The sequence below is a fragment of the Drosophila suzukii genome, chromosome 4, assembly GCF_043229965.1.
Source record: "Drosophila suzukii chromosome 4, CBGP_Dsuzu_IsoJpt1.0, whole genome shotgun sequence".
Classification (NCBI taxonomy): Eukaryota; Metazoa; Arthropoda; class Insecta; order Diptera; family Drosophilidae; genus Drosophila; species Drosophila suzukii.
Window position 1 is genome coordinate 1,846,130 of NC_092083.1, and position 15,061 is coordinate 1,861,190.

Genomic DNA, 15,061 nt, shown 5'->3' on the forward strand with positions numbered 1-15,061 from the left:
TGCGGGCGCAGCGGTGACGAGCGAAGTAGCAGTCTGACATCGAGAAACCTACCATTAAGGATAAGCAACGGCTTGATCACTGCTACCGTGCAGATCGGAGGCCGATGGGTGGATGCCACGGTGGATACGGGAGCATCGAGGAGTTTTGCAAGCGAAGGATATGCTCGCATGGTAGCAAGGCTTGAGGAGATGCAAGAGATCATCACTACAATAGCGTTAGCTGATCGGTCAAGTCTGGCAGTGAAAAAGTTATGGCGTACTCGTGTGAAATTAGCTGGCACGCAAGTGTGGATGCCATTCTAAGTGATGCCAACCATGTCGGATCGCGTGATATTAGGTATGGATTTCTTAAGGTAAAATTGAGCCCGTCGGCGGAAGATCGACTGCGGCCAAGTAAAATCGATCTGATGTCGTCAAAGGTTACGAACCCGGAAGGATGGAGTACGACGGTTCCGGAGAGACAGAAATCCGGCGACAAGGGCACTACGTATACGGAGAAGAGTGTGGTCCCCGCGCACAACCGGATCATGCGTCAAATGACCACATCAGGAGAAAGATCGGCCACGGAGGAGACGATATCAGGAGGTGCGACGAGCCGGGAAGGGCCTTGGAGGACATTCGGCTGGACGAAATCGGCGAAGCAGATAGTGGGGGACCAATGACGGAAGAGGATGACCTAAAACCCGACCAGCTGGAATTCATCACCAGTGACTTAGCGCTTTTCGAGGAGCTTCATGGTGTATCACGGTGTATTGATTAAAGACAATTGAACGCTCACTCAGTGCCCGACGCGTACCCCGTCCCCAGGATCAATCACATCCTGGAAAGACTACGTCAAGCCAGATACATCTCGACGCTAGATTTAAGGCACGGTTATTGGCAGATGCCCATGGCCAAGGACAGACGCCTATTCGCGGCCTTCACCGTTCCGGGCATAGGCCTATACCAATGGAAGGTCATGCCCTTCGGACTTCACTTGGCCAGACTTCAGTTAGCCTCCGCCCTGCGGACGGGTGCCCAACGGGGCAAGTTGAACGTGGTGGTGGACGGGTTATCTCGACAACCCTGTGAAGTCTTCCAACAGATGGCCGAAGTGGAGACACCCTGTAGATGGATCCAAGGTATGAAAGTTAAGATAAGAGAATGCGCTGAGAAGTTCTCAGATTAAGTAGTGGAAAACGGACAACTCTACCTGAATATAGGGCACAGAGCTGATGACAATGATGATCCCTAGCCCAGGCAGAGTCCGAGTCCTACGAGAATGCCACGACGCGCCCACGGCTGGGCATCTGGGGGCCCGGGGGACGGCTTCTCGACTGTCTCAGAGGTATTTCTGGCCCGGAGTGTTTAGAGACGCGAAACGTTACGTCCAGCGCTGCGAGTCGTATCAGAAGTTTAAAACCGCCCAGACGAAAGCGGCGAGCAAAATGCTAACCCGCGTAACAAACGAACCGTTCGACATATTATGCGCGGACTTTGTCGGCCTGCTACCCGGATCCAAACACGGAAACACCATGCTCCTCGTATTTCACGACATCTTTTCCAAATGGGTGGAGTTGATCCCGTTACGAAAAGCTACTGCCACCCATGTCCGGAATGCTTTCCGGGACCGAATACTAGGTCGAGTCGGCATCCCTCGGAAGTTCGTCTGCGATAACGGCACTCAATTTACCAGTCGCTTTTTGAGAGAGTACTTCCATACGCTGGGGGTAGAGGTCCAATATACGGCTCCATACTGTCCACAGGAGAACCCTACCGAGAGGACAAATCGGACTGTCAAGACGATGATAGCCCAACCCACCGAGGGGGACCAAAGTTCCTGGGACGAGCTATTGCCGAAAATAGCACTCGCCATCAACGCGAGCGTATCGGACTCTACGGGATTTAGCCCCGCCTTTCTGATGCAACTACAATGTTGTACGACGAGGTCACCCCCGGATCAACGGTGACAGCTAAGGACCCCAAAGATAAAGCGCTTCAGCTTAGGGGAATCTTCGATTTTGTCATTTCCAATCTCCAACGTGCATCCCAAGAACAAGCACGGCACTACAACCTTCGACGCCGTGAGTGGAGCGAAGCTCGGGAATAAAGTGTGGTTTCGCCAACATCCTCTCTGTTCGTACCCATAGGTACTCAACATGACCACACCCAACAAATCAAGCAGTAGCCAAGTTGGGAACAGTACCAGGCGCTCAGTAGCACCCACTGCATATGAGAATGGCTGATCAGCATATTATATGTCTCACTAACTCACCGTCTCACCGACTCAACGGCACACTGACCCCCCAATGCAGTCAGCACATTTTGCAGTGTCAGCCAACTACGCAAAGTCAACTACGCAAACTGCTACCATAATCATAATTCCCTGACCTACTTTAGAATATAGCCTACTTCACTAATCATTACACTAAACTTCCGTGTTACAAGTAGTATATAAACATGTACCAAATGAAGAATAAATCAGTTATCAACACACCTCTTAACTCCGCGGTTCTACTTCCTACATCTGGGAATAGGGCTCGTAATACACTATCTCAACTAGCAGCTAACCACGTTAGCTCAACCTCAGCGCAGCTCAGCATCGCCTGTGGTCCGGCATCGCAGTAACCATCGTTACCATTGCCGCGACGCGATCGTCCTGCCATCAAAGCGTCCCCGTGCCAGCGACAAGTGCTCATTACCGCCTTGTCCCGCGGTGTGACCCGGAAGTGTCTACTTCGGTTAGGCACAAACACTCTCTCAAAGGCGGCCGAAGGTTTCGCCGCCAAATTAGCCCCCAAATATGACGGCCCCTACACCGTAACGAGATTCACATCCCCTAACCTCGTCCTTTTACGATGCCCTGGAAAAAGACGCTTGCGCTCCGCCAACATCAGTCAGCTGAAACCCTACTACTCGGAAGACGTCAAGAATGCAGTCGAAGAAGAAGGTGACAAGACTATCCAAGGAGATGACAAGAGAGAACAAGCAGGGTGGAAGGTTACACGGTAATTGTTAAGTTAAATTGTATCGAAACACACATCTAAGTATTCTAAGTCGAGGTTTCACTGCACCGATAGGTAGGAAGCTTAAACAATAAGGGTCTCGTATCAATAAGTTTTGTCTTCGCTTTTAGATGGAAATCATCGAGTTGTCGAATAGTTCCGACGATACAAAGAGTTTTTACCACGACTTTTCCGATCGCGACGAGTAGGTCGCAGAAGGTTACGACGGAGGAGACTCAGAGACATCGAGAGCGCGGGCGAACAAACCGGACGAGGACATCGCGTTCGCTTCGCCGTCAAGGAAGGACATTTGCACTACGTCGTCACTGAAGAGTGAAGAGTGACGGACGTCTCGTCATCAGCCCTACCGAAGGAGGGGGTGTGACGATCCTGTCTGACGGCTAGACCGCCACAATACTTGTAGGAATAATTTCATTTTTTATTTAAGTTTAATATTTTTATAATCATTAGTCGGTAAGAGAAATGGAATGAAGTATTATTATTTAATAGTCGGAAAGCGAACCAATGAGATTTTTGTGTATGGGACCAGAATAGGCCAGGTTTAGTTCCGCACCATCCGCCCGAGTTGGCATCCATAAAGGAAAATACTAGAAAATTAGAGGAATATACTAGAAAATTAGACGAAATACCGATCTTGCAAGGAAAAGACCGGAGAGTACGAGTGGGGCACACTGCGGCTTCCGGACAACGGACGCGCACGCGGACAACGAAAAATAAAAGGTTGAAAGTTAAGCACGCAGGGAGCAAGAACGCGGTCGATAGAAAAGTAAGGTTAGTGCGCAAGATGTGCAATCGGTGAAGTGATGCAGAAGACCGAGCAACAACGCAAGGCGTTTGTGAAACAAAATGCGTTTATACAATGTAAGCTTGAAAAACGATGACAGTGAATGAAAACAAGTGATATATATATTTACGCAAAACGAGAAAGGATGGTCTTAGTGTTTATTATTTTTACCCCCAAGCTAGAGGTGTCAAAACATCGATGTATTGAGACATCGATGTTTTCGATGTTTTTCACCCAAAACATCGATGAAACATCGATGTTTTAAAAAATTAAAATTAAATTTTGGTAATTCTTAAATAGTCGGGCCGGAACGACCCGACTAATTAACAAAAATCCATATTTAGAGGGCGATGAATCAATCATGAATTTTGGTGTAAAAATTATTTTGGGGACGCGCTTAGTTTAGCCAGGAGAAATTTTTATAGTTTGACCAAATTGCACTTAAAAAACCGTTGGCGATCGCCGAAAACCAACAGCGGGCACGCACACAGACACACCACACACATAATTTTACGTTAATGTAAATGTTTTTGTTTCTTATTGTTTTTAATTTTTGTTTTTGTTGGTTTTGTTTTTAGTAATTTGCAATGATTTAAGTTGCATTTAACATGTGTGTTTTAAATAAACACCAATAACTGTAAGTGTGTCTTCACTTATACACAAAATATACATACATTTATGCTTATATGTGACAAATATATAAATCATTTGAAATTTGCAAATCTTTAATGAATATTACGTAGCCCTGAAAAGGGTCGATTTGGTAAAGAGGCAAACTTTAAAAATTTCTCCTGGCTAAACTAAGCGCGTCCCCAAAATAATTTTTACACCAAAATTCTTGATTCATCGCCCGGGTTAGTCGGGTAATGTTCTATTACTGAAAAACAGCAGAAGAAGAACTTTAATATTATAATAGAAAAAATGAAAAAAAATCTGCTCTTTTACGTACCTTTCCTTTGCCTTTTTTCTTAATAGTGACGGCACAGAAACATCGATGGTTGAAAAAAAACATCGATGATTTAGAAAATTTCAAAAACATCGATGCATCGATGTTTTCATCGATGTTTTGACACCTCTACCCCAAGCACCCTTTTCGCAAAGTGACTTAGGTGGTCGATGGCCGGCAATCCGGTTGAGCGAGGTAGAGGTATTCACGCTATTTCCATATATATTCCGTGTTATAAAATATTATCTTCAACTATCCTTGCCCCACAGGAAATGTTTTAAGTTGTTGCGAAATGTTAAATGTTCAAGCCCCCAAAATAAATTATTACATATTTACATAAGTCAATATAATAATTTCATAACAGGTTTAAAAAAATGAAATAATTTCATTCGTACTCCGATGTAGTGCCATTATTATTTTACAAAGTCAAATAAACAGAACACATAAAATATGAAATAATATAAATAAAATTTTAAGTAAATGTGTCGTAAATCGTTAAGTTGCTGGAGCAATATCTAAAAATCAGTGTATGGTAAGTTTCCAGTTGTTGGTGAGGAGAATTGACTTTGATAGGTCTGTTGTTTGTCTGGAATAGCGCCCCAGCCTCTGGCACATTGGTTAAAGATTTGACCCTTGTTCGCCAGTGGAGAAGTCGGCCTGCCAATTGATGGGCCACCTCTAGGAGAACCAGTTGGTAACAGCTGACGGTACGGAGATCCAATTGACCCTGCTGAACTTGGAGATCCTGACGTATGCTCATTAAGTACAATTCCAAATGGTGTTGGCGAAGCATTACGCACTTGCGAATTTTGTTGCACATTTAGGTACTGTGAACTTGTACTGGTCGAATTCTTTCTGTCAGGTTGTTCATACCTTGCCAGTTTATCAAAGGTCAAAGGCGCAGGGTTAAAGCTAACCTGAGGCGCGACGTTTTCGGATCCAATTGGGATTCTTTGATAGCTAGACGGCGAGTAAAGCTGCTGCTTTGGCGGTACAGTGCTAAACCCAGGTGACAATGGCTTTGATAATGGAAACTGGCCAGTGCCATTGTTTCCAACCGTACTTTGAAAAGCAGAGAAGTTAGTCCTTGGTAAAGGACGCGAAACAGAGCCATTGTTTGGTGATTCAAAATGTTCATTGTTCCCGGCGTACTGCTGTGGAGGTGCTGCGTAGCTTGAAAGAGATATCTCTTTCGGTACATATAAGCCTGTGAAAACAAAGTAGAAACACGAAATATAAATTATTGCAGTGCTGTATTTTGAAAATCAAAGTGAATGTCAGACGATTCAACAACTTTACGAACATTCAGACTTTACATATCTTCCTGAAATGTAATGTTTTTGTTTCACATATCATATATACATACACAAAGATTCGAATTCTGTTTAAACTTTTATCTAGTGCTTAAAATTGTATTTGATTATAATTGGATTTTTGTACCCTTTACTCGTAGAGTAAAAAGGTATACTAGAATTGTCGGAAAGTATGTAACAGGCAGAAGGAAGCGTTTCCGACCCCATAAAGTATATATATTCTTGATCAGGATCACTAGCCGAGTCGATCTAGCCATGTCCGTCTGTCCGCCTGTCCGGATGAACGCTGAGATCTCGGAAACTATAAGAGCTAGGCTATTGAGCAATGTGCCACGCCCACTCTTACGCCCACAAACCGCCCAAAACTGTGGCTCCTACAGTTTTGATGCTAGAATAAAAATTTTAACTGAAATGTATTGTTCTCATCAATACCTATCGATTGAAAAAAAAAGTTTGCCACGCCCACAAACCGCCCAAACCTGTGACGCCCACAGTTTTCATGCTAGATAAAAAATTATAACTGAAACGTATTGGTCTCGTCAATACCTATCGATTGATCCAAAAAAAAATTTGCCACGCCCATTCTAACGCCCATAACGCTTAAATCTGTCTACCGCCGGTAGGTGGCGTATTTTAATCTCGCTTTGCTGCTTGCATATCTCTATTTCCCTTTGGTCCCTTTAGCTGAGTAACGGGTATCTGATAGTCGAGGTACTCGACTATAGCGTTCTTCCTTGTTTTAGGAATTTATTCGCATTGCCTGAACACTTAAAATAATTTGATGCGTAAAAAATGGAAGCAAGTTTGATCTAACAGTTTCCTCGCTTTACATGAAACAAATCTGTCCAAATCAGTTTCCAGTTATGCAATTTATGCTTTGCTCCGAAAACAACGCAAAACTAAACACAATTTTAACGCTATCATCCTGCTCCAAATGAGTATTTCATCGCTATTAGCAAATTAATCAACGATGAGATTCATAAAAATATGTTGTGCTATTGCTACCGCTCTCTTTTTGACGAGACCCTTTCAGTTTCAAAAAAAAGTTTCACTTGTGAATCACCTTGTGAATACCGCGGCACATGCCACCTTGCACGAGTGAAGAACAAGTGACACTCCATATAGACAATTTTATGGAATTTTTTACAAGTGAAAATTCAAATGAAAATTTTTCGAAGTCAATCGGGATTTTACTTGTTCCTTATACTCGCCGGTGACACGCCCCACGTGAAATCACTTGTGAAATGCAGAATATTTTCGATGTGTTTTCACTTATCAAATCACCTGCAAGTGACACGTCCCACTTGAAATCACTTGTGAAATTCAAAATATTTCCAATGAGTTTTCACTTATGAAAATATATATATATATATATTAAAATACATACATTTATATTTACTTTTAAATTCATGTTAATTAAATAGTGTTATTTCGGTTTTCTGTTAAAGGACAGTTATTGTTAGTAAGACTAGTTTTATGTTTCCTTAATTTGCTTTTTACACTGGTCATCGCCTTCCTTAAACATTTGTCCGGGCCATCCGAATCTTTGGCCAACGCTCAAAAAAAAATGTATTAGCATATGTTTAAAAAATTTATTGGCTTATTTTGTATATTTACCTTTAAGAGCTGTGTATAACCCGTTGCGGGATGTTTATTGGCACAAAACATTTTATCATCTTCTTTCGGCTAACTCAACCCATAAAATACCTTCAAAATTTACCTAATTTAAACTTAGATCGATGCACAACATCTTAAACTTAATTTACCTCTTACCTTGTTTTATTATTTTCACTTTAAGAAACGAAAAAAGTAAAGTAAAATTGCTTGCTTCCCTCTTAATAACTCAAACAGAATGCACCAAGTCTTCCCCTCACCCCTTTTCTTGATTTATTTTGTTTTCTCTTCGCTGTTGGCGCGTACCACTGCACCTATACCCTTTCTAAAGCGAAACATATCCGATACAATAGGAATTTTTAAAAAATGTTAATATTAAAATGTTTTAAATATTTAAATCAATTTTAACGGACTAAATTTCTATAACTAATATATAAAATGATATTCTAATAATAATGTATAATACGTAAACATAACGTTATAAGTAAGTTATTTAATTTTACCATAATCAAATAATTTACTTTTATAAAACAATGAGTTGTTTTTTTTTTCTACATACAATAATGCTTCTAAAATATTAGGGCATTACATGTCGATGCTCCACCAAAATTTTTTCGCCGAAATCTTAGTCGCTAGCCGAACATAACGGAGAGACGCAAAAAAAAATAGGCAGGCAGAGTATAGGACAAAGAAAGAGAGAGAACCTCCGAATATCTGCCTCTCTTTGTTGCACGGGCGTTTTTTGTCGGCAGTCTTCTACGCTGCGTCGACTTGTCTGCTGACTTCAACAGCGGCACACCGTTTCCTACTGCAGAACTGATGGGCATTTAGTGTTACCAGAGTTACCATTTCACGCATTGGAGTTAAATTCATAGTCAACTTTCGTGTGTTTCAAATTCATGAAACGGTGAAACGGCCTAGTACTCACATCGACGAAAACCGCGAGCTAACCATAGGAGTGAGCGAGAGGCAAACAGGCGGTTCAAGCTTTTCGTCGGGTCTGTTTTTCAGCGCGGTACTCAGATGAGCTAAGGAAATACCAGAAAAAATACCAGATCTCTCGAGTGAATTTTCGATGAACGCCGTTAGCCGCGGCCCAAAGAATAAGAAAATTAATCTTTGGCGATGGTCGTGCAGAAGCGGTTGGAAATTTAAAAACTAAAAATTGAAGAAAAACCCCAAAAACGGCTAAAGGAGGTCAGTGCAGATAAAAAAGGACGCCTAATCCGAGATGTTGCCACTTATTGTGGGACTTGACCGACAGGAAGCAATACCACAACGGGGCAAATCCGCAGAATAGTTGAAGCACTGGAGGAGATCCACTAAAGAATCCCAGTGGGAAGGAACATGGGACATCGTTCGATCTCCGACGAGCTCTCCATTGGGGACTCCACCTCCACCAGCTACTTGACAGCTAAAGCGGAGATGGAGGACGCGCCGGCTTCTATATCGAGGAGAAATTATGGTCGCCCGCTAAGGGAGTCATCACTAGCCATTATTGGCCAGCCTATTGGGACTCGGAGTTGGACTAGAGATGGCGCGGGGAAGATACCGAAGCATCCGTGGGACGAAAAGGAAGCCTTAAACTTCTAATTTACATAAATAAAAACATTCGTTGAACATTTAATTTGTTATTATTTAAATTTCATTCTGCACCAGCAGACTTTTATTTTTTAAATTGATTTGTTTTCCATTTGGCAACAACAAGCCGCTTGACAGTAAGACCATGCCACATGCATTTCTGGTGAACTTTGAAAACATCGGTCACACTACAAAGATTAAGATTTTTCGACTAGTGAAACTCATATCCGATCTGAGTACTAGGCTTTATGCTTGAATTGGCCGATTTCATGAAATGATACGCAAATCGATTCAGAATTCCATTGTTTTTTTCAGTATTTTCTTTACGATTTTAGGTGATTATTGTACTAAGCGTTTCGCGATTTGTCGTTTGAAGGCGCATCCACCTCCCAAAATGGTTGCTTTTATAATGGAAATAGTCAAGGAATCGAATGCGAGGATGGTGTTATAAACGGTTTAAGTGTCCAAACTGTAACTAAAATAGTCCCTATTCAATTATCACTACGCATGCCTGAATGGAAATCTTATTATTGATTAATTTGCTAATAGCAATAATAATAATAATAAATAATCATTTGGAGCTGGAAACATTTTACATGATAGCGTTAAAATTGTATTTAGTTTTGCGTTGTTTTTCATTTTTTCGGAGCAACTGAATTTGCAACAGCGATTTCTAGCGACTGTGTGCAGGGCTTTAAGAATATATTATATATAATATAATATATATATGTGTGGTAAGATTTCGTTGTTTTGATACTTTTAGTGTGAGTGTGTCGATCGCTATTTCACACCTCTTGGTGAACTCCACAAACGTTACTATAAGTTGAAAAATCGCGATAGTGTTTGCAAACACCTAAAATATTCCAAACAAGTAAAAAATACTAAAATAAAAAATAAAAAAAATAATTTAATGTTATTTAGGAAACTAAGAAATCTTAATGTTAATAATGAGCTAAGAAAATAAAAAAGTAATGTTGATAATATCAAAATAGATACAAGTACAAAATTTAAATATATCGATATTGCCAATACAGATGGATTGACAGCTCTATTTTGAATAAAACGACGTTGGTCGGAAATTAACACGAAAACCATTCAATATTGTCTGTTAGTAACAAGCACACTTTAAAACCGCGGTCGGCAGGCAATAATATATGTTTTTATGGTGGTAACGAACGAGCCGAGGTGTTCCGTGCACCCGCTTATTGGTAAGATGCCGACCGCTGCATTATTGACATTTTTATACCCGTTACTCGTAGAGTAAAAGGGAATACTAGATTCGTCGGAAAGCATGTAACAAGCAGAAGGAAGCTTTTACGACCCCATAAAGTATGAACGCTGAGATCTCGTAAACTATACAAGCTACAATACTGGGATTAGGCAGGCAGATTCCTGAGATGATGATTCCTGAGATGATCCTGCGCAGCGCATGTTTATTTCAGCAGAGTGCCACGCCCACTCTAACGCCCACAAACCGCCCAAAGCTGTGGCTCCTACAGTTTTGATGCTAGATAACTGAAATGTATTATTCTCGTCAATACCTATCGATTGACCTAAAAAAAAGTTTGCCACGCCCACTCTAACGCCCATAACGCTAAAATCTATCTACCGCCGGTAGGTGGCGCATTTCAATCTTGTTTTGCTGCTTGAATATCTCCATTTCACTTTGTTTCCTTTAGCTGAGTAGCGGGTATCTGATAGTCGAGGTACTCGACTATAGCGTTCTTCCTTGTTTTAAGTTATATTCAAAAATTCTGATTTTTAGCAAAACTAATAATTGGCCACAATTTTGTACCAACTTGGCACTTCATTTTGAAATCGTTTAACATTAAACTTAGCCAGTTAAAGTTACTTGAATAATAAAATTTAAGGTAGCCGTTCAAATGATAAAGGGACCACGCCTTCTTATCCAAAAAAAAATGTATGTAAGTGCTATATATGTACATATATTCTGTTACTCTCCAAGCCTTTAGTTAATGCTCGAATGAACGAGTTGATTAATGTCTGGGAATAACACCATAATGAATTTTTAATTTTGGTCCCTTGACTTTGAATATCATAATCGTTAAAAATAATTGACGTTGAAATCAATCGTCCCATACGCCACTAAAACTATTATTGTAACATAACACTAATCAATATACATAGAAAACACTGTCAACTGAACATTTTTTATTAGATACATAAACTGCTCATATGCATTTAAACACAAAACAATTTAGAAACATTTTAACCTTGCCTTTATTGTCGTATTTTAGGCCGTCCTGACAATGGCTTAGTTCCGATAACTTCTGTTGTTCAAAAGATTGTATTAATTCTCGGACATTTAATTTTTCATCTAGGTCATCTTTGACTTTCTGGTCATCATCACTTAGTTCAACTCCAAATTTTTTCATAAAGTCTTTGCAGCTTTGATAAGCCTGAGGCAGAAGGGTTGAACGTATTTCTTGGGCACTTTCTTGGTTCCGTAATATTTCTATTTGAAGGCGCTGGTGTTCCAAAAATAATTTTTGAAATTTTTCGAGTTCATATAATCGACTCTGCACATCTTTAGCGAAATTGGAAGTAAGGTTATCTCCATTAAAATAAAATTGTGGGCGAGTCTGTCGCGATGATTCATTTTTGTTAGATTGCAAAGATTCTGAAATATTTAAATTACCAAGAAAACAACAAGTAAAAAACCCAAGATTTATTATTCCTTAAGATTTGAAAAACAAGTAAAGGTTTTGAGAATCCTATAAAAGTAGTTCCAACCCGCTCAATAATTAAAAAAAACTTTCTTCAATGGCGCATAATTATATAAACAAACTTTTGCAACTAGAACTTCCCTAACTTTAATTTCAGAACGTTTTAAGTGTGAAATTTATTTAAAAAACATTTTTTGGATATGTCATTGATGATTTTCCGAATTTTTTTTACCCCAAGACTAAGTGCTACATAATCTGATATCTTTTTCCTTTAAATTACTTACGTAAACTTTGAAACTTTCCCTCACGTCACAGTTTTACGAAAATCGTGATCAAAGTACCAAATCTTCGATTCTTAGGGATTTTTATACCATTGCAGAGGGTATTATGGTTTCAGTCAGAAGTTTGCAACGCAGTGAAGGAGACGTTTCCGACCCCATAAAGTATATATATTCTTGATCAGGATCACTAGACTAGTCTCTCAGTTTTAAAGCTTTTCCAAAAGTCTTCTTTCTTTTGCAGGTAGTATATAAGTCGGAATCAGCCGGATCGGCCAACTATGTCTTACAGCTCCCAAAGGAATAATCGGAAAACAAATTTTTTTAAATTATTTCTTTGGTGTTTTTAAACATATAAACTAAACATTTTTTAATTAGTTCTGAATTTCGAATTTAATTTTATCAAAATCGGACGACTATCATATAGCTGCCATAGGAACGATCGGAAAATTGGTGGGAATATAATATGAAACGAATTATAGCTTCGGTGTTTTCTAACATATAACCTCCTACGCTTGGAAATAACCTTTTTTAATAAGTTCTGAATTTCGTATTAAATTTTATCAAAATCGGACGACTATATCATATAGCTGCTATATGAACGATCGGAAACGGTGGGAAAATAATAAGATACAAATTATAGCTTCGGTGTTTTTTGACATAGTATCTTATACTATTGGGAATATCATTTTTTGTATTTTTAAATTTAATAATTATAACTGCAAGGGTATACAAACTTCGGCTTGCCGAAGTTAACTTCCTTTCTTGTTTGATAACAGTTAAGCCGTCCGTAGCCCAGGGGACTAGAAGATGTCTGAAAAGGTACTTTGAACCATTTTTGTGGGACCTCTGGTATTTTAGTAAAAGTGGATTTTAAGTGACAGGTAAAGTTTGTTTAGATTTTGAGGCATTTTTTCTTGATCTCTTTATTGTCAGGCTAAGTAATAAATTAAAAGAATTTTGCATGATCAGACAGACGCTGCTTTGCAACAGCTATGGCCTTTCCCAAGACCCTAGAACTCAGTTAAAAAATATTTTCACTAACGTGCAGTGTGAATGAATATTTGTATAGTTCCGTTGATAAAAACCACAAAGTAAATAAACCAATTGTAAGAACACTTGCTTTCAAGTGGTTAAACTAACAACGGTTTAGGAACGTGCTAAAGGGGTATTTATATCGAAAACCTTTTCTGTACTCAGAATTATTGCTAAGACTCTTACGAATTTTTATGATTTTATTCAAAAGTTTTCAACCTAGTGAAGGGGTCGTTTCCAACCTCTAAAGTATATTTATTCATGATCAGCCATGTCCATTTGTCAGTGTGTACGTAAAATACTCTCTCTTAATTTCTAAGCTATCGGTCTGAAACATACCCAAAATTCTTCCTTTTATTGCATAGCTCTCATAGAAACAATTGGAAATTTAAAATTTAAAAATCATCTTCAACTCTTGATAACATACTTTTTTGTAAATGTTATTGAGAAAGCTTTTTCTTTTATTTTTTAGAGCTTTTTCGTTTGCACTTCGGTCTTTTACATTTTTAATTACTCTTTCAGCTGCGTGGCACCCTAAAATATTACATTTTATAATCTTTGCGCGACAGCTTAAGAACGTTTGCCAACATTCATATCAGGAGATTGAAAAATCAATGTTATTTTCCGGTATTTTATAAGTAAAAATTTGATTGGAAAGTAAAAAAGAAATAAGGAAGCTCGAGTCGTTTGTGTGAGCCGCGACAATAGTGAGTGCGGTAAGCAAAATAACAAAAATCTCATAGTCGATATGAGAACTTTTGGATATAGTTTGTTGTTCGACCCGGCAAAAACGGTCGGATCAACGTACTAACGGATACGAAAAAGGGCTAGATCTGGTCTAGTGATGATGGTTTAACAGGTCGGAAAGGTCTAATGCACTACGATGCGAACTACTGACTGAATTGATGGCGTCTATATGTACACAATTATTTATACAATTTTATGTATATATATATATGTTATACAATAGCTTATTCATATTTATACTACAGCAACCTGTTTCAAATAATTTAAAATAATATTAAGGTTATACCGTTACCGTAAGTCTATACTAACCTTTTGGTAGTTCCACATTGCGACCTCCCCAGCCCTGAGCAACGGATGGTGTGTATGCAAGCTCCCTTTGGGGGTTCGAGGGTACATTGGTTGATTGCGGTGGAGAAGCAATGGCCTGTAAAAAGAAACTATTATTTACGTTCAATAATTATAAGAAGCATACATTATTATAATCCTTCTGAGGACTATAGTGCGTAGGTTCCACAGCATCCGTAAAATCCCTTCTACCACTTTGGAAGTACGGAGTGGGTGATACGGCAGCAGGTGAGAAACATTGACTTTTGGTATCCTTATCTTCCAAAAACGCTGTACTGGCTGAACCAGTTTGTAAAGCTGCATCCCAAGGAGACTGAACCACCTGCAATCCCGGCTTTGAATACTTTTCAATTAACTGATTTTGATGAATATTCAACTGAACGCGATGTTTTCCCGCATCAGAATATGCCGGCAAAATGTTCGGTGATATAGCCGGTTTTTGTTGATACTGCTGGTAATCTGGAATACCAGATGGAGGATTTTGAGTCTCTAAGTTGGTTTCATCGACAATCCAATTATCAGCCTTTCTGCGGCGTTTTGCAAACAGTTCGGCGCCTTCATATACAGAAGAAGTTAGCAGTTTGTGGGTTGGTTGTATTGCAGCCGTTGGAGGCGGCGGGAGCGGCGGTGAGAGCGGCGGCGGGAGCAGCGGCGGGAGCGTCAAAAATGAAGCAAAGCATTTATGTAAAAATATAAAACATTAAAATAATATGCTGATTTTCAGAC

The 15,061-nt window shown here is 39.7% G+C and overlaps 1 protein-coding gene across 36 annotated transcripts in view; it reads right to left on the bottom strand.

The window, feature by feature from the left end:
* Positions 1-5,118: 5,118 nt before the first annotated feature.
* The window catches only part of LOC108020336 (putative leucine-rich repeat-containing protein DDB_G0290503), a 40,962-nt gene continuing 31,019 nt past the window's right edge, over positions 5,119-15,061 (bottom strand). For 16 of the 36 annotated variants that reach the window (XM_065867399.2, XM_036813424.3, XM_065867403.2 and 13 more), the window contains 4 exons: positions 14,463-14,890; positions 14,300-14,414; positions 11,483-11,884; positions 5,119-5,942 (listed from right to left, as the gene is read on the bottom strand). In XM_065867399.2, coding sequence (XP_065723471.2) covers positions 5,251-5,942; positions 11,483-11,884; positions 14,300-14,414; positions 14,463-14,890 — 1,637 coding nt within the window. In that variant the 3' untranslated portion in view covers positions 5,119-5,250. Of the gene's footprint in view, positions 5,943-11,482; positions 11,885-12,214; positions 14,240-14,299; positions 14,415-14,462; positions 14,891-15,061 lie in introns of those variants that run through there. The other 20 variants (XM_070997176.1, XM_036813491.3, XM_017088476.4 and 17 more) reach the window with 11 other exon arrangements.